This window comes from Notolepis coatsorum (assembly GCF_963971535.1).
Source record: "Notolepis coatsorum genome assembly, chromosome: 6".
NCBI classification, from domain to species: domain Eukaryota; kingdom Metazoa; phylum Chordata; class Actinopteri; order Aulopiformes; family Paralepididae; genus Notolepis; species Notolepis coatsorum.
Genome location: NC_140170.1, coordinates 141,208,127 through 141,234,334, shown reverse-complemented (window position 1 = coordinate 141,234,334; position 26,208 = coordinate 141,208,127). Strand labels below are relative to the sequence as shown.

The window sequence follows — 26,208 nt, the reverse complement described above, 5'->3', positions numbered from 1 at the left end:
TGTCAGGAATCTGAATGATTTTATTGCAAATGTCCAGCAACGCACGTATTAAAACAATAAGTACAAGAATATAAATGACATGGATCATAGGCAAGTTTTCATACGAGTTCATTTACACTTTAGTCAACCTCCTCAATGGTTGGTCCCTGGGTGTCGGCTGAGCTGGCTGTGCTGGCTCGTGCCTGAGCTCCACAGCCCCCTGCAGGCATTCCTCCCTGATACAACTTGGTGATGATGGGGTTGCACACTTTCTCCAGCTCTTTCAGTTGATGTTGGTACTCCTCTTTTTCAGCCAACTGGTTGCTCTCCAGCCAGGCTATGGCCTGATCACACTTGTCAATAACCGTCTTCTGGTCCTCCTCACTGATTTTCCCCTTCATGTTCTCATCCTCCACGCTGCTCTTCATGTTGAAGGCGTAGGATTCCACAGAGTTCTTGCCGGCGATCTTCTCTCTCTGCGACTCATCCTCGGCTTTGTATTTGTCTGCATCCTGCACCATCCTCTCAATCTCTTCTTTGCTGAGCCTGCCCTTATCGTTGGTGATGGTGATTTTGTTTTCTTTGCCGGTGCTCTTGTCCGCCGCAGACACGTTCAAAATGCCATTGGCGTCGATGTCAAAGGTGACCTCAATCTGAGGAACCCCTCTCGGAGCGGGTGGGATTCCTGAGAGCTCAAACTTGCCCAGCACATTGTTGTCCTTGGTCATGGCTCTTTCCCCTTCGCACACCTGGATTAGAACCCCGGGCTGGTTGTCAGAGTAGGTGGTGAAGGTCTGGGTTTGTTTAGTGGGGATGGTCGTGTTGCGCTTAATGAGGGCCGTCATGACTCCTCCAGCGGTCTCAATACCGAGAGACAGAGGAGCCACGTCCAGCAGCAGCAGGTCCTGGACGTTGGCAGAGGTGTCGCCGGTGAGAATAGCAGCCTGGACGGCAGCACCATAGGCCACCGCTTCATCTGGGTTGATGCTCTTGTTCAGCTCCCTGCTGTGGAATAGATCCTGCAGGAGTTTCTGGACTTTGGGAATTCGGGTTGAGCCTCCAACCAGTACAATGTCATGGATCTGTGCCTTGTCCATCTTGGCATCCCTCAGAGATTTCTCCACTGGTTCTAATGTTCCCCTGAAGAGGTCAGAGCACATCTCCTCAAAGCGAGCCCTAGTGATGGAAGTGTAGAAGTCCATGCCCTCAAACAGAGAATCAATCTCAATGCTGGCCTGGGTGCTGGAGGACAAGGTCCTCTTGGCCCTCTCACAAGCTGTGCGCAGCCTTCTCAAGGCTCTCTTGTTTTGGCTGATGTCCTTCTTGTTTTTCCTCTTAAACTCCTCCACAAAGTGGTTGACCATGCGGTTGTCAAAGTCCTCTCCACCCAGGTGGGTGTCTCCAGCTGTGGCCTTCACCTCAAAGATACCGTCCTCAATCGTCAGAATGGACACATCAAATGTCCCCCCGCCCAGGTCAAATATCAGGACATTGCGTTCTCCTGAATTGCCTTTGTCCATACCATAAGCGATGGCAGCTGCTGTTGGCTCATTGATTATTCTCAGTACATTCAGCCCTGCAATTACACCGGCGTCCTTAGTGGCCTGCCTCTGGGAGTCGTTGAAGTAAGCTGGAACCGTGACGACCGCTTTGGACACCTTCTGCCCAAGGTAGGCCTCCGCAATCTCTTTCATCTTTACCAGGACCATGGAAGAGATCTCCTCAGGGTAGAAGGATTTGTTCTCCCCCTTGTATTCCACCTCAACTTTGGGCTTTCCTCCATCACTCACCACCTTAAAGGGCCAATGCTTCATGTCGGACTGCACCACAGGGTCATCAATCTTTCGGCCAATCAGTCGCTTGGCATCAAACACAGTGTTGATGGGGTTCATGGCCACCTGGTTTTTGGCCGCATCTCCAATGAGCCTCTCAGTGTCTGTAAAGGCCACATAGCTGGGGGTCGTCCTGTTGCCCTGGTCGTTGGCAATTATTTCTACTTTTCCATGCTGGAAAACTCCCACGCAGGAGTAGGTGGTGCCCAGGTCAATACCAATAGCCACACCTTTAGCTGCAGACATCTTGGTTGTTCACAGTTTGGTGCCTAGAAATAAAGGGCGAGGATTAAAACCTGATACACAGTTGGTCATTACATAATCCTGTTAAGAGCATAAATGTTTGATGAATAGAAATAGGGACATATTTTATTTTACATTTATCTGGTGATGTCTGTAGACATCTGTATAATGTATAACAGTCATGTGAACTGAACTGCTAGGACACGTAGCTTTTCCCTCGCCAGTCATTTGTATTCCGATTACATTTGATTCTATTGTCTTTTTCTCTCGTTGTCGTGTAATTTTAGTAGTTATCTTTGTTGTTCTCATCAATATTTTCAAATGTCCCATGCACTTTCAATGGTATTTCCCCCCAGGAACAATAAAGTTGTTTTAATGTAAATGAACAAACTAATAGCCTTCTATTGGTCATCCCTGTATTCTCCGGTAATTATACAGGCGGTCAAAGATGTCGGCTAGATATGCTGCCAGCCATTCATTATCAGCACGTTGCAATGCGCGACCCCCCCGTGACTACAGCTCTACATCGTAATGACGAACAAAATGACGTAATAACGAACTGCGTTTTGGTCAAGAATAAAATACTACATTTGTAATAATAATGTAACTACGCAACAAAATCACCCAAATGGTTTTTTTTCTCTCCAAAAGCAACGAACTAGGTAGACAAAGGACATAAAATAGTCGCAATTTTCATTAGTCTTTCGCTACTCATAAATTCGATTTAGTCCTTAATCCACGAATAGGTTCGGTTGTTAGAGGCTACAGACAAAATCAACAGGAGCAAACTGCAGTTCCAGATACAATTATTCATAGTAAAGGGTAGCTTACTTACTGTAGTAGAAAGGTGAAAAGGAGAAGAAACGTCGTCTTTGCTCTGCTCTTCTCAGCGCGTGTCAAGACTGGAATTTCCCGGAGCCGGCTATTATATATAACCTCGTGGTTTCTGGTTATTTCTCGAATGTTCTCGCACCACACTATCCAATCACAGTGGCCTGAGTCATTTCCGATGTGATGACGCGCAAACCCACGTAGGCATAGAACATTCTGGACTAGCGGTTCGCAAATTACGGGTCGCGACCCAAAGTGGGGTCGCGCATTGGCAACGTGCTGCCTGATAATGAATGGCTGGCATATCTAGCCGACATCTTTCACCGCCTCAATGCGTTGAATCTAGACGAACCGAGAAAGTGTAGGATCAGCTGTGTATGAAGTGTCCAATATGTTCAATTTACATTAAAAAAAACAAAAAAGCGCATTTAAACGCATTCTTCTCTCTTAACAAAACCACATTAAATATCTGCCCAAATACTGTACTGTATAAAGGACTATACTTTGCCAAGTAAAAAAAACGGAACTGTATTAAACGTCCAATCTATTTTCCAATGCCATTCTCCAACGAGAAACTGTAAAAACAACCATTTGGTGTGTTATTTCTGAATAAAACCACATTGAAAATATTTTTTGTTTAATGATGGGGACATACAGCAGATAGGAACGGAGAATACATAGAAATCAGTTGCTCCTTGACACTGACAAATGTAGCTACTTATTCTAGACCTTGCCCCAAAGCAACAGTTAACCAGTGTACCTTTATGACTGTATACCCCCCCCCCCCTTTCTATCTTGCATAGAAACAGCTAATCATGTCCAGGAAGTGTACCAAGCACAGAGGAGGATAAGAAGAGGACAATGCCACAAAGCAACTGACTGACTGACTGACTGGATACCACTACTGACCATAATGGCAAAAATGAGGAAGGAGGGAACTCAAAGTTTGACTCAAGATGTAGTGGCTGCAGTGCATCTCTCTCTCCCATCTTTGCCCCACATCCCCACCCTGCTACTCTGGAGAGAATATCTGACTGCCAGTAGGCTAGCAGCAGGGCCTCTATCCTTACCCTTTAATACACTAACATTGATAGGTGTACAGTACCTGCTTGTTCAAACAAAATATTAATTTTAATAGTCTATAGCTTGGCCTTTGTTTAATTAATGAAACTAGCATGGAACTAAGTGTGCAGAACATTCTTCTTTGATACTGTCCTTTGGTCTTCTGGCACCTTAGCACATTTATCAGTCCTGAGTGCGGTGACCTTCTCAAAGAATCTAACACTGTATACTGTAGCACTGTTCTCAGATGTACATCAGGATCTACCCGTTTGTTTAAATAAATATTCCTACTGTTTATAAATCTGCAACATCAAAGCACTGAAAAATGTGCTGCAATTTTTGCCATTCAACTCCAATACAATGAAGCTGAATGGCACTTGGTTTGTTGCACTCAAAGCACCAAAAATTTATTTTAAAAACTCAAAAGCAAATCAAATCTTGACCCAGTTACTTGGGATAATACACAGACCTTATTTTGGGCAGTTTAATGTTTCAATTTCTTTACCAAAGTATACTCGCCATACATTATAAGTAGGGATGCTCGATATTGGCTTTTTTACCGATACCGATATTGTCCAACTCTTAATTTCCGATACCGATATCAACCGATATCACATTTTAATGCCGATATCGGCCGATAATATCGGTAGGCCGATAATATCGGACATCCCTAATTATAAGGGTGTACTTTAGTAGAAAATGTCGATTATCTTGAGTAACCGGGTCATGATTTATGAAAAGAAACATTACATAACTGCTGTCTGTGAGAGAGAAACAGACACACAGTCCTGTCACTGTCTATGTGCCACTATGCTTTTGAATCAGGAGCCACAGGAAGGATGCATTTCTCTATCTTCATGAAGCTGAAGTCATTCATTCAATCCTATGGAGGCTATGTCAGGACCAGGACTGGGGGACCCAAAATGCAGGCGGACACTGTAGTAATATAAGGGAGATTTATTAAAGAGTTCAAGTTTCTTTATTATTTGTCATACAGAAATACAGAATTTCGTTGGATATACACTGTATATTAATGCTTGTGTATCTTATCGTGTGTTGTCATGTTTGTTTATATGTGTGTTAAAAAAAAAAAAAAAAAAAAACAGAATACTTTGCATGAAATGTTTCTTACTGTTTCACTCCTGAGAGTGTGCTAGATAATAATAATATAGTATAAATAAGTATAATAAGTAAAAAATAGAAAGTCAAGAAGTCAAGTAAACACAAGTGTCAAGAGAGCGGGGGAATGTTGGAGGTGAGGAGGTTGTTGCAATGAAGGCAGGCAAGCAGGCAGGCAATGGTGATCCTGAGGCAAAAAGAAACACAGAAAACTTTAGAGGGATAATTTCTGAAAGAGAGACCTGAATGTCACTACCAAGTAGCTGAGTTAATGATCTGACGAAGAGTAACTATAGAACCGGGGTAGATATACTGCAGGGCTGATGAGTAGATGGCAGGCAGGTGGTGAGGTGAGGAGGACCTTTAAGAAAGTGAATACCAGGAAGGCAGCAGGACCGGATGGCATCCCCGGTCGTGTCCTAAAAGTCTGTGCTGACCAACTGGCACCGGTATTCACTGACATATTCAACCTGTCCTTAGAACAGTCTGTCATCCCCACCTGTCTGAAAAAGTCCACTATTGTCCCTGTACCCAAAAAATCCACACCGCTTGCCTCAACGACTATCGCCCTGTAGCCTCACCTCCATAGCCATGAAGTGCTTTGAGAAGCTAGTGAAGGGCTACATCTGTTCCTCCCTCCCCAACACCTTGGACCCCCTGCAATTTGCATATCACCCCAACAGGTCCACGGAGGATGCCATAGCCTGTGTGCTGCACACAGCAGCATCACACCTGGACAAGAGGCAGGGGAACTATGTGAGAATGCTATTCATTGCATACAGCTCAGCATTCAATACCATAGTCCCCTCCAAGCTCGTAGTCAAGCTCAGAGACCTGGGCTTGAACTACAACCTCTGCCAGTGGGTCTTGGACTTCCTGACAGGAAGACCCAAGGTGGTGAGAGCAGGCAACTGCACCTCCTCATCCATCACTCTCAACACAGGTGCCCCCCAGGGCTGTGTTCTTCTGAGCCCCCTCCTCTACTCGCTGTACACACATGACTGTGTGGCACAGAAAAACAGCAACACAATCATCAAGTTTGCTGACGACACAGTTGTGGTGGGCCTGATCTCTGCAAACGACGAGAGGGCTTACCTGGGAGAGGTAGAGAACCTGGCGCTGTGGTGCCGGGAGAACAGCCTGAACGTCAGCAAAACTAAAGAGATGATTGTGAACTTTAGGAGGTCAGGGGCCAGGGACTACAGCCCCCTCAGCATCGACGGGGGACCGGTCGAGAGAGTGAACAGCTTTAAGTACCTCGGAGTCCACATATCTGAGGACTTGACATGGACTACAGACATTGACAGTGTAGTGAAGAAGGCACGGCAGCGCCTCTACTTCCCTAGGCACCTAAGGAAGTTCAAAGTGAGTCAGAAGATCCTTAAGAACTTCTACTCATGCACAATAGAGAGCATCCTGACTGGTAACATCGCCTCCTGGTTTGGGAATAGCACCGCACACGACCGCAGCAGACTACAGAGAGTGGCCCGTTCAGCCGAACACACAATCGGGGGTGGGCTTCCCACTCTCCAGGACATTTATAACAAGCGTTGCAGGGCCAAGGCTAAGAGAATAACCAAAGACTCTAGTCACCCAAACAACTGCCTCTTTGAACTGCTGTGGTCAGGCAAGCGCTACCGGCGTCTCATGGCCAGTACAGAGAGACTCAGAAGGAGCTTCTATCCCCAGGCCATCAGGATGCTCAATGACTATGTAACAACCCATCATCTACACTCATTGCACACACATCCACATGCACACACTCACCTTAACACTCACTTTAGACACTTTAACATTACATTATATCTATCTATTTATTAGAGACTTGCACTACATTCATACCTCATTTGCACATTACCTTAAAGTTTTGTACCTCATTGTTTACTCATTGTACTTAGATTTTACTTACCAAGCATTTCACCGTAAAGTACATGCATTTTATATGTGACAAATAATAAACAAACTTGAACCTTGAAAACGTGAGGTGTGGTTGCTGAGCAGGTGAGTGGAATGAGCCGATTACCAGGAAGCTGCCCATAATATGGTCTGCAGGAAGCTGCTCACCTGAGCTGACACACAAACAAGGACAGAGTAGACAGGGAAAAAACAGGGGTAGGGAAGACACAGATAGTAGGTTATGATGGAGGCTATGGTGTTGAGTTCACATGAGTTGTTACCTATACATACTCTCAATAATTTTCAAGGAATATTATATTTTCTGTTAAATTTCAGTTTCTCAAAAGCCAGTTATTCCACCATGATTTGTTTCCATTGGAAGTGAACATTAATTTCACAGGGTTTCTTGGGTTTAACCCTTTCACTAACACACTACAGAAGGTTAACCCTTTACTATCACACTACAGACAGTAAAGGGTTAACCTTCTGTAGTGTGATAGTGAAAGGGTTAACATGCTGTCATGTGGCAGTGAAAGGGTTAACATTCTGTATTGTCGCAGTGAAAGGGTTAACCGTTTGCCGTTTGGTAGTGAGGCAGTGAAAGGGTTAAAGTGTGACTCAGTACTATATAACGAAAACACATCTGAGCCCCATGATTTTTATAATTCTAAAATATAATTCCATGATCAATAAAGCATAATATCTTATATTAAAGTAACTAATGTATTCATGAATAATAAAGCATCATATCTTATAGTAATTAATGTCTTAATGGACGATAAAGCATCATATCTTATATTAAAGGCTGATTGATTGATTGAAAACGTTATTAACAGATTGCAGAATGGTTTAGGGGATGCAGACCAGAGAAAGACTTTCGTCTTGTTTACATCAGGGTCCCCCATTTTCAATTCATCATAACATATATGACATACACGACATACAGATAGACAGTACTGCTACATCTATACATTTATGACATACCAGATTTGCAAATACAGTACTGTTTGTGATACAAAAAGAGTAAAAAAGAGAGTATATACATTTGACGTAGAAACTGTACATTGGAGGAGGTTGGGTAGGTGGGGTGGGGAACTGTACATTGGAGGTGGTTGGGTGGGTGGGGTGGGGGGGTTGGGTAGGCGAGGTGGGGGAAACTGTACAACTGCACAAGCAAAACTGTACATTGGAATATCGACGAAACCATACTTGGTTCCAAGAGGAGGGTCTCGTGTATTCTAGGGTTAGGTCATTTACTGTACATTGGAGGGGGTTGGGTTAGGACATTTACAGGGGCCAGTTTCGAATTGCAGTCTGACGTAGGTGTTCTTTGAGAGTGGTTTTCAAAGTGGCCCAGTGGGTAGTGATTCACATTCCTTTACAGCTTTGGGTAGGGCGTTCCACATTGATGTGGCATAATTGCTAAACGTGTTTAGTCCCTTGTTTGAGCCGAATCTGGGTTTAACATGATTTGTGGAGCTCCCTCTGGTGTTGTGGTCGTGGTATTCACTGACCTTTGGGAAGTATGTTGATATGTACATGGGTACCTTAGTGGTGTAGTGTATCTTGTAGACCAGGCCCATTGCAAGTTGCTGTACTCTGTCGTCTACTCTAAGCCATCCTAGGTTATCAAAGTGGGCAGGGGTGAGGTGGGTTCTAGGAGTAAGGTCAAGCAGTAGTCTGACCAGTTTGTTTTGTGATGTTGTTTGTAATTTTGTTTTTAGAGCCTTTGAGGTGCTTTGGTACCATGAGGTGCAAGCATAGTCGTAGTACTCTTGAATGAGTGCTCCTGCCAGAGTCTTCAGGGAATTCTTGTTTACCAGAGAGGAGATCCGGTACAATAACCTACCACCATAAACAACCCCTACCACCCCCTCTACGACGAGCTAGTCAAGATGAGAAGCTCGTTCAGCCACAGACTCATCCCCCCCCCCGACACTCAACTAACCGCCTCGGACAGTCCTTCATACCAGCGGCCATCAGGCTCCACAACAGTGGGCAGCGACTAGCAGCCTCCAGGCCCCACAACAGGGGGCAGCGACAGCGACTGCTACCAGACATTGACCTGGGACTTATAGGAACCCAAGGGGGACAAAGTAGACTACCCTGGTACTTTGATTAATGTATACTCAGTAGATAGTAAATTATTATAACACTACCTCTTGCATACTGCACCTCATGTGACACTGTGAATAATGTGAATATTCCTCAGCTAGTCAGATAGTAAATTATATTGACCATATTGATCAAATTGTTTACACTGCCTGTGTTGTCTTTTACTACCTGTATACTGTGTTGTTTTACTACCTGTACCCCTCCCCCCCTCCCCCCCATGCTGCTATGATGCCTGAATTTCCCCAAGGGGATCAATAAAGGAATATCTTATCTTATCTTATCTTATAATCTAGTTTGTTGGTTGACTTTTTTGATTACATTGGATGCCATTTTGTCACAGGAAAGATTTGCCTCTAGGATGGCACCTAGGTATGTTATTTCATCTTTCCTTGTGACAATATTGTCACCCACTGTAACTGAGAAGCCGTCAGTATTGCTGAGTTTGTTATTTGAACCGAAGAGAATGGACTCTGTTTTACCCAGGTGTAATGATAGTTTGTCATCAGCGAGCCAGGTGCAGATTCTGCCTAGTTCTGAGCTGAGGGTTTTTTCAACCTGTAACTTGTTCTTGTCAGAGACCAGCAGGGCTGAGACATCCGCGAACAGGAACAAGTTGCAGTCACAAGCTGACGACATGTCATTTGCATAAATTAGGAACAGTAGCGGTCCTAGTATGCTTCCTTGTGGAACACCACAGCTCACTGGGAGGGGGGGGATAGGTTACCGTTTACCTCCACCATCTGTTCTCTCCCTTCCATTGCATCCAGCTCAGACTATCAAAACCAATTGCTTTTAGCTTGTCAATCAGAATGGAGTGATTGACAGTGTCGAAGGCCTTTTGTAGGTCCAGCATGACCATGCCGCAGTATTTGCCTGCGTCCACCTCTTGTTTGATGTTCATTGCATGTTCGAAATAAAGACTTCAAATCAAATCAAATCAAATGTGGTCGTTCAAATAGAGAAGGCATGTGTCAGTGGAGTGGGGTGTTCTGAAGCCAAATTGGAATTCGTAGATTAGATTTTTTTACGCAAGGTACTTTTCAACCTGTTCATATACTATTTTTTCCATGACTTTCGATATGGAGGTAAGAATAGAAACAGGACGGTAGTTGCCTGGGTCAAATTTGCTTCCCTTTTTGTGCAGGGGGGTTACTAATTTTGAAGTCTTTGGGTACGTGTCCCTGTTTTATGGAGAGGTTTATTATGTGTGTGATGACTGGGGTGATGGCGGCTGCTGAGTCTCTGAGGAATTTGGAGGGGATATTGTCATGGCCAGTGGCCTTGTTAGGTTGGAGGGTGCTCAGTTTTTTGAGTACCTCAGCTGTTGTTACCATTTCTAGTTTGAAATCGTCTTTGCTGACCCCTAGGTTATTGTAGTAGGCTATGATGTGTTCTACCCCAAAATGCCCTGAGTGGGAGGGTAGTTTATTTACCAGTGTTGTGGCTATGTTTGTGAAGAAATTTTTTAAGTAATTGGCCACATCCAGCTCGTCTGTGATGAGCGTGTTGTCCGTCTTTATGTTTATGTTTGAAAATCTGGTTTTAAGTTTTTTTTACTGCAGCCTAGTTGATTATTGAGTCATTTCCAAAGTTCACAGGTTTATTTTTGTTTTCCTCAGTTTTGTCATTGATGAAATTCTTTTTTGCAGTTTTGATCATGGCGTTTACGTCATTTCTTAGTCTGTTTCTTTGCAGTTTGAGTTCAGTCACGTGGGCTTGGAGTTCACTGCTCAAGCTTTTGGTAAGCTTTGACTGACTTTTACGAAACTCAGAGCATTTTTTGTCTCTGGTTTTCATAGTGGTCAATATTTCGGAGTGCATCCACGGCTCAGTGCGATTTTTTTACTCTGGTGGTTCTTAGGGGGGCCATGTCGTTTAATATTGTTGAGAATTTGGTTTTGAAACCAAGCCATGTTTCTTCAACTAATGTACCACTGAGCTCTTCTGACCAGTCCAGGCTCTCCAGTTCTAGGTTAAAGGCCTCGCTAGAGTAGGTTTTGAGGTCTCTAGGTGTGACTGTTTTGTGACAGCCGGCCTTTTGTTTTAGCTTTTTGCAGGTACAGAATATCATATAATGATCGCTTAACCCGCATGCTATAACCCCTTTATTGGAGATCTTGGACTTGTCAGAGGTCAGAATGAGGTCAATGGTAATCTGAGTTGATTCACATACACGTGTGGGTTGGGTGATTAGCTGGCTGAGGCCGTGTAGATCACAAAACCTACTGAATGACTTGAAGATGGGTGCATCTTTTCGTTGCATATCCATGTTCCAGTCTCCATTAAGAATTTTGTCTACATCCTCAACTCCAGCTAAACACCCATCAAGTGTATCATAAAAGCCACTATGATCTGGCGGTCTGTAGATTGAGCCAACTAGTAGGGATTTCGCCCTTTCTAACAGGATTTCAACCCATACAGTTTCAATTGATTCATGATTCAGGTCAGTTCTGTTAATGAATTTGGTATCTTTATGTATGTACATACAGACACCACCTCCATGTTTGTTCCTATCATTCCTGATTATTGAGTAGTTCTCAAACTCTATCTCTGGATCTTTTACAGAATCGTCAAGCTTAGTTTCTGAGAAGCACAATATGTTTGCCTTACCATCAATGAATAATTGTTTGATTTCATCCAATTAGTTGTTTAGGCTGTTTATGTTGAGGTGGAAAATGTTCAGACATTATTCTTTGTGACTAGTGTGTCACCACTCATATGACTCAATATGACTGTTGAAAAACACATGGCTCTACACCACACCAAGGGTCTATAGAACTATTAACATAAAAACGATAAGACAATCCTGTGAGTAGTGTCTCCCTGCACCGCACCCTGTAGCTTCCTCAATCTATGGCCGCCACTCCTTCATGCTCTTCCCACCAACAGCAGCACAGCATGACACGCCTGCAATACGTGTGGCCACTGGCCAGTGTCCAAAGGTCTGGCCATGCATACTGCAGATGTACCTACCTTGTGTGTTGTCTGGTCTGGGTCTATTGTCTGTCCACACTTACTGCAGATGCACATTGTGTGTTGTCCGGTCTCAGTCTCTAGTCTGTCCACACTTACTGCTATACACCTTGTGTGTTGTCTGGTGACTCTGGTCTCAGTCTTTTAGTTTGTCCACACATACTACAGATGCACATTGTGTGTTGTCTGGTCTCAGTATTTTTGTTTGTCCACATACTACAGATGCACCTTGTGTGTTGTCTGGTCACCTGGCCCGCAGCAGCCTCGCCTGCCTTCCTTCCTTTTCACCAAGGCCAGAACACAAAGCTTGGGAGGAGGAAGAGTAGGTTGTTGTTTTAGCGGCCGCCTAGGCTGTTTGTCCTAGCTGGTCGACGGGCAAGATCAGGGTCAAAGACAAAGCACAAACACATGCTGTCACAAACACACTTCCTGATTCAGATAGGACCATTTTATTTAAAACATTTTAAAGGGGCCACATGTATCTTTTCAACAATTGTATGTTTTATTGGAATCTGTGGAACATGTTTGTTAAGTCTTTTGCAAAGTGTAAATCAATTGAATTTTAATGATCTATGAACAATAACGCCTATCATATATTATATTGAAGTAATTCATGTCTTATATGAACAACTTTCAGAGCAAAGAAATGTAGTGTAAATCTAATCTTTAATCATCTATTTTCTAGCCAAATGGACTCCCCACTCCCAAAATGTCTCATTTAAACCAAATTGCTGCCAGGAAAACCAAAAAGGTCTGTTAGATTGATTGATATTTTTGTGTCTTATACAGATGTATCATGTATGCCCGGCATAGGGCTTCAAGACACAAACAGTAACGCGATCATAGACCAAGATGGCGGCCACAAAAAGGGTCAAAGAGGCAGAATGATGACCACAACAAGAATGTTACTGGTTTCCATGGATTTGAAATGTTATCACGTTGATCACCAACATGAACTCAAGTTATTTGGATTCAAACACCTTTTTTTTCTGTCAAAGACATTTTATTAGAAGTGCGTTGTGTTATTTACCAGAGAAACGAGACCACGCAGGAACCGCTGTCTCATAAATACATTTACCACGCGTCCTCTGCCGAAAGTTTGAGCTGTCCCATACATTGTTCTATTTCTATGAGCTATCCATATTCTCCAATCTGATTACTTTCAATTGCGCCTATTATTATATCTTGGGATGAGACCAAACACCTCGATACATGCAATGAATGTATTCCAATATGGCGGATCCATAGAAGAGGTCCAATCAGCGATGCTTTCGTCAGTCGGCGAAGAGATTTCCTTTTCATCGTCGCCATTTTCAAAACATCGAAGCTTTATTGCGCATTGAAGATTTGTCCATCGATGAAGTTTAAATAAAGAGCCGGATCATTTGAATAACATTCAAGGTAAAGACTTAAGGACAGTGTATGTTGTGTAGCGGGCGGAGGTTGACTTTGCTCAGATAAAGAATATTCTTCTTCGTTTTCCATGCATTTAGGCTACATCGACTTGCATTAGCTTCAGCTGCTAGTAGCACCGAAGGCCTAGCCGAGGGCTGGGCAGCAATGTGGTCGCGTATTGCTTTGGAGCAGAACCCGTATTATTACAACATAGATATCTCTTTTGATGCAGCTACAAACTCCTTCCTCCTTTTGAAACGAGCAACATTATACAGACGTAGCATTTATTGAAAATGGAGGACCCTGATGTAAACAAGACGAACGTCTTTCTCTGGTCTGCATCCTCGTAGCAGTTGTGTGTATTGAGCCGTACTGTATTGTACCCATTATGTAATCTGTTAATAAAGTTTTCAATCAATCAAACGTATTCGGTGTTGACGTGACATTGGGAAAACGGCACATTCATTTAACGTTAGTTGGACAAACCCTAGCTCCTGTCGTGACTGTGAATCCACTTGTCCAAACCCTGTTGGCGTGCATCACAGTCACGAAAGGGGCTAGCTAGACAACCCCCAGAATGGCTGATATTCCATGTGCACATACCACTGCTACCTGTTCCAAAACAGACATTTTAAAATAAAGCCAACATGTCATTGTTACAATTTATTATTTGACATGTTTCAAGTAGTCTAGTTTACATCTTTGCCATTTCGCATCTCACGCACAATCACTTGAAAATGGTCTCGGTTAATTGAAAATGGAGGACCCTTATGTAAACAAGACGAAAGTATTTTTTCCGTTCTTCATCCTCTTAGCAGTTGTTAGTATTGAGCTGTACTGTATTGTACCCATTCTGCAATCTGTTAATAAAGTTTGCAATCAATCAATCAGCCCCCAATTTTTTTTTTACTGGATTGATTGATTGATTGAAAACTTTATTAACAGATTGCAGAATGGGTACAATACAGTACGGCTCAACACACACAATTGTTAAGGGGATGCAGACCAGAGAAAGACTTGTTTACATCAGGGTCCCCCATTTTCCCCCATGTAGCCAGCCATCAATAAAATGAGGGAACTTGCACAAAGACTTTATTAGGACACCAGGCCACAAGAAAAATAAAAGTAGCCTGAGATTATAAAAATAAACTCGCAATGATACAATTGTACCTTGTAGTGCTGAGATTGTATTGAGCTGTGATGTGTGTTTTTAGCCTGGTGGGGCTGTGGGCTAAAGACTAGCCCAGGGGTCAGCAACCTTTTTGACATGGAGTGCCTGTTTGAAATATAGTTGTAACTAGTGTGCCTCAACAATATTCCATGCATCGTATTATTTTTTTTCTTAATCAGGTCTTTTTAATGATAATCTTTACATTATTACATCATTATTGTTATTATTAACAATATTATTATGATGGTTGTATCAACCCTAAATCTGAGTTGGGGGGGGGGGGGATGCAATGCAGACAAACAGCTGCATACAGTGCGACCATTTCACTCACATTTGCCCATTCATTTTTGGACACATCACACACCATCGGTGTGTGTACTGTACGTGTGCTGTCATAGCTCCACCTACAAGCCTAATGGAGAACACCAGGAGAACACCAGGATGTGAATGGAGGGTGAATGTGAGGTATATCGTGTAAATAAGTTTTGATTGATCGCAAGACTACACTGTAAAAAAAAAAATATTAGTTACCAGAACTTAAAAATATTGAGTTCAGTTACTGTGCATTAAGGTTTTCAGTTTTCAATCCATAATACGTTAACAGAAAAATAAGTACACAACCACATTATTTCAACCTAATAAAACTATGTTTATTGTCATTGTTTTAAGAACACAAGTTGACTTGGTAATACTCACATTTTGAGTAAAAAAAATGCTTTTAACATGTGCAATGTTCAATGAAATAGAAAAATAAATAATACAATTAGTTGATTAATCCCACTGGTCACAATGGTGACCGTAATAATGTTTTTGTTATAAGGCTCTGCAAATGTTACTGAATGATGTAGCAATGTATTTCCAGCTAAATTGAAATAATAAACAAATAAAGGGTCTCAATTAAATATGTGGAAGTAAAAAGAACCTGTGGGAGGATTTCAACAAGATAAAAGCGACAACAGTGCAAAATAGTTCACTATAATAATTCAAAGCAAAAAAAAAAAATTAAATAAAAAAAAAATTAAATAATTTTTTTATTTTTATTTTTTTTAATGCTGCCCCCTGTGCCTATGCAAATGCCCCCGTGTGCCTATGCAGGCACGCGTGCCTAGGGTTGCCTACCCCTGGACTAGCCCCTTCATCACAGTCACGAAAGGGGCTATACTGCTATAGGCTAAAGACATGTGACAGGGCATTCACTAGCTATTTAGAAATGTTTAGGGCTGTTCGCTCATAGTCCATAAATCCAATAATTTACTAAGGTCGGTTGGATCTTAGCCAATAATTTGTTTGTACATTTTAATGTTTTTTTTTGTTTTTCTATACTGAAGTGAGTTAGAATAGGCTAGGCCTATTTCCTGAAAAAATATTTAAACACATCTCTGAGGTTTAAAGAGGTGCTTTTGCATTGCTGCACGTGGGAAATATACAGATTTGTTGATTGAACCAACTAGTCAATAATGTCCTCGACAATTAGTCACCTAAGAACTTTCTTTAGTCAAGGATAGGCCTAGAAATGTTTTTTTTTTTTTTTTTTTTTTTTTAATATAAACTTTGACCAGTCAGCTGGTTCTTTTTAGCGTTTATCGCTTTTTCTGGTCAAGCATGACCGACAGAAACAGGTTGAATAGGATATAGATCGGGGGAAAGACACTCAGAGAAAATACGGCGAGTCCGGGAGTCGAACTCGTGTACCCCAGATCCGTGACGCGCACGGTTGTCCCCGACGCCGAAATAGCGCCGAGATACGCGGTGAGCTACTGGAGCTCCCCTCCTAGAAATGTTTTACATGAACAGCTGTGTCTTAGATTTCATGTCAAGGTATCCTTTAATAAAATTGCTTACAATAAAAAAGATAACCCCAAATCACCCTCAGTTATGATTAAACTACCTTGAAATAGATCAACCAGAACATGTATTCAGTCCCTGCAGGGGCACAGCATTATTTTGTGGTCGGCCAAATCTAAACCCACACAGGTATTCCTTTTGGGTGTCCACTGTCCGCTGTCCTGAGTGACCAAAGGAGCAGCATCAAACATTTATCTTGAACTTCATCTGCAGCCATCAAACTGTTGATGTTTTCATCTTCTTCCTGCTTCTCTCCCTTGTCCCCAGCCTTGTGAGCAGAGGCATGGAGCTTCCTAACTACAGCAGGCAGCTGATGCAACAGCTGCGGGCACTGAGGAAGGAGGGCCAGTTCTGTGACTGCACCATCCTTGTGGGGGACAGCCCCCACCAAGCTCACAAACTGGTCCTGGCTGCCTCCAGCATGCTGTTCAGGTAGGTCTTGATCTCCCTTGTCCTCCCACAGGGCGCAGGATGGTCACGGTGGGCTATAAGTGAGGCAGCATGGCTACATGGGTAGAGCTCCGGACTCATGACCGGTTGTCGGAAAGTGGTGTTGTCCAGAAGTTGTCTGTCCTCTGGACTTAGCTGTAACAACGCCCCTGTTATGATGATGGGGACACCGACCGTACAGCTGTGAGTGCTGTCCTTCGGATGAGACGTTTTGGTGGGGTGACAGTGGCTCAGAAGGTAGAGTGGGTTGTCTGGTTATCGGAAGGTTCCTGGTTCGATTGTCAAAGTGTCCTTTAGCTTAACCCTTAACTGCTCCCGATGAGCAGGTTGGCACCTTGCATGGTTGCCTCTGCCGTCGGTGAGTGAATGGGTGAACAAACATCAATTGTAAAGCACTTTGAATAAAAGCACTATATAAATGCAGTCCATTTACCATTTGTAGGACACATGCACATGTAGGTGCTTCTAGAGACGCCTTTCTCTGCATCTCCCTAAGTCATCACCTCAAACTGCATTATCTACATTATCCCGTTTTCACTTGCAATACAAAAGCCTACAACACATGTGTTGTCTGGGTCTGTGCATGTTGGTGACCAAATTACAAGTTACCCATTGATTTTCAGCAGTAGAAGAGATGTGATTTGTCACAAACTGGGAGTCCTTTCAGTCCCAGAAGCTCATGGTCTGTGTCCTTTTATTATTATTATAAACAAATTTAGATGGTGTGGAAGCAGAAAATAATAATATTTGTTAGTGCCGCGTTAAGCATGCTAGTGGAAGTCATGAAGCATGGATATTGTTTAGCAGAATTTGGAATTCTTCTTACGTCCAGTTGATTTCCACAATCTCGACCCCAGTTAGACTGCCGTAAGACAAATACTCAAATCTGAGCCCATCACCAGTTGGTCGTCCAAATTCCACGTCATCTAGCAACCCTCTTCTCTAGTGCAGCTGCTAATCTTCTGGAAACAATACTCTCTCTCTCTCTCTCTCTTCAGGTCTCTCCTCCTGGATGGCTCAGACAGCATCTCCATCGACACAGCTGTGGTGTCTTCCCAGGAGTTTGGCTGTCTGCTGGACATGGTGTACACTGGCAAGCTGCCCCCAGGCAAGCACAATGTCAGCCGCATCATTGTTGCTGCCGACAGCCTGCAGATGTTTGACGTGGCTGTCGGCTGCAAGAACATCCTCACCAGCCTCATGCACCAGCCCACAGCCCCGCAGTCAGCCACCGTCACACCTGTCCAGGACCAGGCCAAGAAGCACCAGAGCCAGGGCTCAGAGGGGGCATCACTCTCCCCCAAGAAGTCTGCTTCCATCCTGGGCGAGACTGGTGTGAGGGCTAGGCCTCCTGGAGCCCAGGTTAAGGATGAAGAGATTGAGGTAGGGAAAGAGAATGGTAACAGGGTTACAGAGGGACTAATGCTTTTATTTCCACCTGTTTGGATTATTGTAACATACTTTTTTCCTGCTTAAATAAGTCTGCTTTGGACCGCCTGAAAATTGTCCAAAATGCAGCTGCTAGACTTTTAACCAGAAATAATAAGGGGTCTCATATCACACCCATTTTGGCCTCTCTACACTGGCTCCCTTTAACATTTAGAGTACATTTTAAGGTGCTACTCACTACTTTTAAAGCCCTTCATGGTCTTATCACCTGGATACATCTCAGACCTTCTTAGGTCGCATTCACACCAGAGCTGTTTGGTCCGCTTTAAACGCACCAGAGTTTGTTTCCTCGGATAGTCTGCTTGGTTTGGGGTAGTGTGAAAGCTCATTCAAACTCTGGTGCGGACCAAAAAAGCGAACTCTGGTCCGCCTGAAAACGTAGGTCTCGGTTCGCTTCCAAGTGAACCCTGGTGTGTACTTTTGTGGCGTGAATGCTCATCGGACCAAATGCAAGACCAAATATAGGAAGTGACCCGATAAACTGTGCATCTTGAGTAGAAGGAAACAAAACAAACACCGCGGTGCGCACTGCGAAACAATCACGCGTGGAACATGTCTCGTGGACAGATGTGGGCAAATGAGGGGGTAAAAGCCCTGATAGAAATATGGTCAACAACAGTCTGCAACACTACTATCACCGACATCTAAGAAGGGAGATCCCCCCTTGAATGGCCCTTCTAAGGTTTCTCTCCACCTGTGAAGCATTTTTGTGCCTGTGGAGTGCCTGTGGAGCATTTTTTCCCTATTGTTAGGTTTTAGTGAGTTTTTCCTTACCTTCGCGTGGGGTATGTCTGGGAGTGCTTGCATTCTTTCATTTATTTAAAATTGGTTGGACCTTATGGTGTCCTTGTTTTGTTCTTGACTTATTGTTATGTTTCTTCTTGACTTGTTTAAAGAAGACGTGTCCGGCCCATGTTGTCGGGCCTTACAAATACATTTGATTTGATTTGATTTGATTTGATGGTCAGACGAGCTAATTAAACCGCTGCTTGTGGCCACTCACAAAAACAATGAGGTGTACAAGTTGTTTAGCGAGAGAATGATGGCAATGAGCTTCAATCGAACAATCGACCAATGTCACATCAAAGTTAAAAAACTGCGTCAGCATTTCAGCAATATATGAGAATAATGTGTGCGCTGGGCTGCTCCGGGGAATAATGTGGTATGTGTGTGCGCTGTTTAAAAAAACAGCTAAAAACGCTACTGTTCAGACAGGCATTTTTTATCTCCAGTATGTATTAATGATGTTGTTTGATGCTCTTAATTTCTTTGATTGGAAAGCACTTTGTGATCCTGTATCTTGAAAGGTGCTATATAAATAAAATGTACTTACTTACTTACTTGAGGAGGAGGAGGAGGAGGATGAGGAGGAGAGGATGGAACGAGGCAGACCACCCAGTAAAAGAATACGCCTACAAGCCCCAGGAGTCCCAGGTGAGAGTTTTGTGCTTTTCTGTCCTGGTTTCAGAGTGTTTAGTGCTGGCCAGTCTCATGTCCTGTTTTCTGTCCTGGTTTCAGAGTGTTTAGTGCTGGCCAGTCTCATGTCCTGTTTTCTGTCCTGGTTTCAGAGTGTTTAGTGCTGGCCAGTCCCATGTCCTGTTTTCTGTTCTGGTTTCAGAGTGTTTAGTGCTGGCCAGTCCTGTTTTCTGTCCTGGTTTCAGAGTGTTTAGTGCTGGCCAGTCCCATGTCCTGTTTTCTGTCCTGGTTTCAGAGTGTTTAGTGCTGGCCAGTCCTGTTTTCTGTCCTGGTTTCAGAGTGTTTAGTGCTGGCCAGTCCCATGTCCTGTTTTCTGTCCTGGTTTCAGAGTGTTTAGTGCTGGCCAGTCCTGGTTTCAGAGTGTTTAGTGCTGGCCAGTCCCATGTCCTGTTTTCTGTCCTGGTTTCAGAGTGTTTAGTGCTGGCCAGTCCCATGTCCTGTTTTCTGTCCTGGTTTCAGAGTGTTTAGTGGTGGCCAGTCCTGGTTTCTGTCCTGGTTTCAGAGTGTTTAGTGCTGGCCAGTCTCATGTCCTGTTTTCTGTCCTGGTTTCAGGGTGTTTAGTGCTGGCCAGTCCCATGTCCTGTTTTCTGTCCTGGTTTCAGAGTGTTTGCCTAGACTCTGGAATGCCCTTCCTCGTGGCCTAAGAGCTGCAGCGTCTGTTGATATTTAAAAAAATCTGCTAAAAACTTTACTGGGCTTTTGGGTAATGTTTGTCTGTTTGAGCTTCTCCAGGTGTAAAATATGTCTTGTTGATGTTTTTTTCCCTCTGAGATGCATTGTGTTTTTGTTCTGTTATCACTTGAATGGTTCTTGCTTTTAATTTTTTATATTTCATATTTTATTTCTGCTGTATGTAAAGCACTTTGTGAGTTTTCTCTGTGAAAAGCACTATACAAATAAACCTTACTTACTACTTACTTACAATGCCAATTCAGAGTGATAAACTCTGCCGGCACCTAATTCTGATCCATTACTTCTACTGGACAATATAGATAAGAGATTAAATTAATTGGGGCGGCTACGTGGCATAGTGGGCAAGGCGCTCGCCACGAATGACTGAGACGCTGGGCTTGCCTGTTCGAGCCCAGCGCTCCACATTGCTTTCAGTTTAGCTGGCCGTCCATACAAATACACATTGGCCGTATTAGGGGGTGGGAAACTGATGGGTGGGGATCGGGCGTTGTGGACAGCGACTCCTACAGGTCGGTTGGTGCGCCTGCGCAGTAGAATCAGGAAGTGTCGGGGGCAGCGTGAGCCTCCCACGCGTTACTCCTCGCCACTGAGAGATCGAGCTGCGCAGGTGAAAAGATGCGACTGCTGTTACCTCAAGTACCGGAGGGGACTTGTGCTATGTATGACTTAGTCCACATTGCAGCCGGCTTGTGGAAGGCAGGAAACAGCGTTCGTGACAGGGGAGGGTTGAATTGGATGATACGAAATTGGGATGGGAGAAAATATAGAAAAATGGGAGAAAAAGTGGGTAAAAAAAAAAAGAGATAAAATTAATTCTGCATTACAGAGAGATAAAATGCTTCTCTGGATGAAAAAGGCTTTCTAATTCTGGACATTTTGCACATGGTTCTTGGAAGATTTTAGTATTGGGTACGTGTTCTTTCTCACACCGACAAGAAAGTCTTCTTACACCAAATGTTAACCTGGTGTTGGCCTGCTATCTGATACAGCATCCCTAGTTGCAGAGAACATTGACTAATTAGTCCTCCCAGTGAGGCCTAAAGGATGTCACCAGTTATTTCAACCTAGATCCAGCTCGCCGACTGCAATCAATACAACAGGGCACCAATATGACAGGCAAAGAATGTTGGCAACAAAACATTAAATATCCTTTCAGATTCTTTCAAATGACCTTTCAGAGTAAAACAAAAGAAAAGGCCATTTCTGACTGCTGCATGTTTGCCTGTTAGATTGAATGACCGCTGGAAGAGCTGTAGCTGACAATAACTAGAATCCTTCTTTTCAACTTTATCTGGAACAGAATGGAACGTAGACGCAAAATCCCAGTCCGGTGTCCTCCAAGTAGACCAGTCAGGTCTCACTGTAACCTCAGCAGGAGAAGAAAAGACTTCCACGTCCGGGAAGTCTGCAGACTCCAGCAGTGTTCTCCTGGAACGTTCCTTCGAGCTGACGGAGCTCCTTGCAGAGGTCCCGTCCATTACAGAGCTGCTGACCCAGGAAGCACACACCAACCTGGGGGAACAGGAGAGAGAGGCAGGGGCAGCTTCAACTGCATGTCATTATGTTAAAGGGGCACTTCACCAAAATACAATGCAGATTTATTTTGCACATAATCTCACACACAGCCAAGAACTCTAATCAGTTTTGCACACATTCATTTAGTTTGACAGTTATTGAGAGTAAATGAGTTTGAATATGGCCACCAGTGATGTCATTGGTGACATTGAATCCTTGTGTTGTGTTAATTACAGCTCCATGAAATGAGGTAGAGGAAAAAATTGTTGGTCTTATAGGGACTGCTACCTTATCATTTCATTGAGTTGTAATTAACAAATCACAAGGATCCAATGTCCCCGATGACATCACTGGTGGTGGCCATATTCAAATCCAATTACTCTCAATAACTGTCAAACTAAATTAATGTGTGCAAAACTGTTATTTGGAATGCATGTGAGATTATGTACAAAATAAATCTGCATTGTTTTTTGGCGAAGTGCCTCTTTAACTATCAAGCTGATGTTGGTGAGCTTGAGGTAGTGTAGTACATAGCCTCTGCTGCTTGCTAGAATGCGGTATCTCTTCCAGGTGGTGTGTACGTGCTGTGAGGGACCAGAGTCAGGCCCGGCGATGGACAGGCTGCTCTGCAAGTTGAGGGAGGGGGCTCTGAGCGAGGCGAGTCTGCTCACGCTGCTCCGTGCCGTGCAGGAGAAAGCCCCTTCCTCACACTCCCCACGACTGCTCTCACTGCTGGAGGAGATGGAGGTACAGACTCGGGAGGGAAAAGATCAAACTGGAGGTACATTTGAGTGGACTGAGGGAGGTGTGTGTGTGTCTGTGTGTGTGTCTGTGTCTGTCTGTGTGTGTGTGTGTGTGTGAGTCAGAGGAGGCTTCTATAAGAACAAAAAAACAAAAAAACAAAAAACAACACATATTACATAAAACATCTTTTTTAGATGCCAACATTCCAAGGTAAACCTGAGGAGGAGCGGTTGTGTATTTCTATGTGATCTGGGAGTGGTGGAGTATGAATATAATTTTGTTTTTTATTGCCCTTTGTACACCGCTTTGAGGAGGGCTTTATTTGAGAAAATTCAAATTGTAAATCCGGATTTGTTTTGGCAGTCTGAGAGTTGTATGTTGAGTTGTTTTTTTGTGGAGGACATCTTCAGTTTTGCAGGATTTTTGGAGAAAGCATGGCACTTGAGACAAAACACACTATATCCTATATAATTGTATTTGAATTCCTCTTGTTTCTTTGTTTACATACATTGCGTACAGCTTGTGTTATATTACGTTTTATTGTATTTTCTTTTTCTTGTGGCCATCTTGGCCTATATGTCATTTGTCAAGTAATTGGTCAAGTATATTATTATATACTTATTGTTATGTGTCTTGTAAGCCCATATGGGCTGGGCATACACCTGTATGTAAGACACGAAAATAAAAAACATCAAATCAAATCAAAACCATATACGTTGTTGATTGGACAGTTATGGTTTATGACGCGTTTTAATGCACGCCTAGTGAAACACTTTCACCTATGCATTTGAATCAGGCTTGTGCTTTCGAATGGGCCTGAAAATGATTGACACCATTCCATTCAGAGAAAGCCAGTTCCTATCAATGCTTCCTAGCCGATAGCCGAAGTAGGGCTGACCTTCGAAGCTTTTTTTGGCAATCGAAGCTTCGGGACCGAGCTTCGATTTTAATTCGAAGCTTCGATTTTTTTTTCTTCTTTTTTTTAATCTTATGTTGTGGGACTTGTACAGCACTTTCATAAACTTTGTTGTTTTTAAATGTGCTCTATAAATAAAGTGGGTTGGATTAATTAATTAAGTAGCCCCTTTCGTAGGGCTGTCTTAAATGCTTCGAAGCTTCGTTCAATGGCACAAGCTTCGAACATTAAAAAAAAAATCGAAGTTACATTTTTAATTTTTTTATTTTTTATACTTCGGTGTGTGGGGCCATGGGGCCATTGGGTGGGGCCGGGGGACAAATACACTGGAGGAAAGTAACCCAGCTCACCACTGCCCAAATTATATCATCACTATTGCCTGTTTGAAGGATATCATCCTCAAACACATATACACTACATACACGCCTATTCTCAGGCTGAGGTTAGACTAGTGTATTCCTGGCGTTTTTTTATACGTTTTTGACGACGTATCATGTCCTATCTACACAGAAACGCGTTTTTTTGTGGATACGGCTGAAACGCAAAATTGTGTTTGCGTTTGGAGATACGCAAAAAAAACGCCAGGAATACAGCGTGTAGTCAGCACGGAGCAGTTGTTGCGAAAACGCCCATGCGCAGTAGATACCATCTGCGTGCCCTTCCTGTGTACAGTGTGTGTGTTTGGGACAGAGCTCCGTGTCCCAAATAGCTTCAGCTACCATGTGTTGTCAAGTTATTGTTATAAGGACCCCAGTCCAAGCTACAACAGTCTGCATTCCCTTAACAATTGTTTGTATACTCCATTGACGTTAGCATGCAGCTAACAATGCTACCGATCGTTTTTAGACTAAACTATCTGCTCTTGGTGGTCACTTGTGTTGATGTTAGTTTTGTTTCATCAACAAATGACAGGCAGAACACACAGTGAATGTATCCGTTTTGTTTATTGCACTTTTATTAGGCTTTGCTGAAAAAAGAATTGCTGCATTGAGTGAGCAAGCAAGATGGTGGCGCGGCATAGGCGCCTGCCTTATTGACATTTCTTTGCTGGAGCTTCCACCAGGAAGTGTATTGGCACATTCGTTCTGATTGGTTGAAATTGCCTTCATGTTTGCCACCTACTGCCACCTACTGCTTTGGCAGTGTACTACATCAGTGTGCTTGGCTGACAAAAACGAAAAAAAAACGAAAGTGTGACTCAGGCGCACGACGTCGCGGCGATACGCATAAGAAAACAATACGAAGATGATACGAAAGGTGTAACCTCTGCCTCAGTCCTTGCCCCACAATGGTGGAATGAACTACCCACCCCAGTTAGGACAGCCGAATCCCGTCCAATCTTTCGCCGTCGACTAAAGACGCACTTCTTCAACCATTATCTGAAATAAAATAAAAAAAATAAAATAAAAAAAATCTAACCCTAACTAACCTTACTGTCATGCACTTGTCCTAATAAACTAACCTACACTGTAACACGCAACACTTTGATGAATATTGTTACTCAGCTGATAGAGTTGTATCCTTCCTGATGACCTGTCGTACAGAACTTGTAAGTCGCTTTGGATAAAAGCGTCAGCTAAATGACTAAATGTAAATGTGAATGTAAATGCCTTGTAGAATTCCACACATAAGAAAGAAAGATACTGGGATGAATAAACAAAATAGGAAATAAAATGTAGAAATGCATGCAATACATAAATAAATATGAATCTCCATATATGAAATAGAACATTTAGATAAGGTGCTACTGAGATGTTTTGGTGAGTTCTTTGTTTTTTTGTGGAAGTAGCCCTTCTTAAAAATGCATGAACATTCACTGATAATTGGTCTGTAGTGGAGTCTACAAGGTCTACATTGCCGGACCTTGTAGACTGACATAATTCTGTGCATAGTTTAGTCTACACAGGCCATATTTCAAATAATCAAAATCTTACTTCATTCATCTTAAACATTCTTGATTTGGGGGATTGGTAGTTCCCATGAAATCTGAAGTTGTTCAAACGACAACAGCGATCCACCTTGAATTAAATCACACAGCCGTGTTGGGGCTACTTAATTCATTAATCCAATCCACTTTATTTATAGAGCACATTTAAAAACAACAATGTTTACCAAAGTGCTGTACAAGTCCCACAACATAAGATTAAAAAAAATAAAAATAAAAATAAAAAAAAAAGTAATTAATTATTTTTTAAATCGAAGCTTCGAATTAAAATCGAAGCTCGGCCCCGAAGCTTCGATTGCCAAAAAAAAATTCGAAGGTCAGCCCTACCCTTTCGTGACTGAGACAACAAGGTTTCACTCGGCTGTGTGATTTAATTCAAGGTGGATCGCTGTTGTCGTTTGAACAACTTCAGATTTCATGGGAACTACCAATCCCCCAAATCAAGAATGTTTAAGATGAATGAAGTAAGATTTTGATTATTTGAAATATGGCCTGTGTAGACTAAACTATGCACAGAATTATGTCAGTCTACAAGGTCCGGATTCTACATGGTCCGGCA

The 26,208-nt window shown here is 43.0% G+C and overlaps 2 protein-coding genes and 1 long non-coding RNA gene across 7 annotated transcripts in view; 1 reads left to right on the top strand and 2 right to left on the bottom strand.

Annotated features, from left to right (window-relative positions):
- Positions 1–3,013, bottom strand: LOC311231191 (heat shock 70 kDa protein-like). Of its 2 annotated transcripts, none has more exons than XM_084317719.1 (2): positions 2,890–3,013; positions 1–2,080 (listed from the first exon to the last, which is right to left on the bottom strand). In XM_084317719.1, exon 2 carries the CDS (start codon positions 2,055–2,057, stop codon positions 120–122), a length of 1,938 nt encoding a protein of 645 aa, XP_084173845.1. In that variant the 5' UTR covers positions 2,058–2,080; positions 2,890–3,013; the 3' UTR covers positions 1–119. The 2 variants fall into 2 exon arrangements, with proteins under 2 accessions (XP_084173845.1, XP_084173846.1); XM_084317720.1 differs by having other exon boundaries at positions 2,886–2,993.
- Positions 3,014–4,904: 1,891 nt separating this feature from the next.
- LOC311230624 lies at positions 4,905–13,296 on the bottom strand. 2 transcript variants are annotated; one of them, XR_014619826.1, is made up of 4 exons: positions 13,081–13,296; positions 12,279–12,414; positions 7,037–7,135; positions 4,905–5,253 (listed from the first exon to the last, which is right to left on the bottom strand). It is a non-coding gene; the product is annotated as an uncharacterized lncRNA (long non-coding RNA). The 2 variants fall into 2 exon arrangements; XR_014619827.1 differs by having other exon boundaries at positions 7,037–7,130; positions 13,081–13,291.
- Positions 13,297–13,351: 55 nt separating this feature from the next.
- The window catches only part of zbtb40 (zinc finger and BTB domain containing 40), a 35,209-nt gene continuing 22,352 nt past the window's right edge, over positions 13,352–26,208 (top strand). For 2 of the 3 annotated variants that reach the window (XM_084316965.1, XM_084316963.1), the window contains exons 1-6: positions 13,352–13,451; positions 16,729–16,893; positions 17,910–18,294; positions 19,707–19,794; positions 21,830–22,062; positions 22,615–22,825. In XM_084316965.1, coding sequence (XP_084173091.1) covers positions 16,745–16,893; positions 17,910–18,294; positions 19,707–19,794; positions 21,830–22,062; positions 22,615–22,825 — 1,066 coding nt within the window. In that variant the 5' untranslated portion in view covers positions 13,352–13,451; positions 16,729–16,744. The remainder of the gene's footprint in view (positions 13,452–16,728; positions 16,894–17,909; positions 18,295–19,706; positions 19,795–21,829; positions 22,063–22,614; positions 22,826–26,208) is intronic. The other variant, XM_084316964.1, reaches the window with a different exon arrangement.

Coding starts and splice junctions, on each gene's coding strand:
- LOC311231191 (XM_084317719.1), bottom strand. CDS start 2,057: ATGTCTGCAGCTAAAGGTGTGGCTATTGGTATTGACCTGGGCACCACC.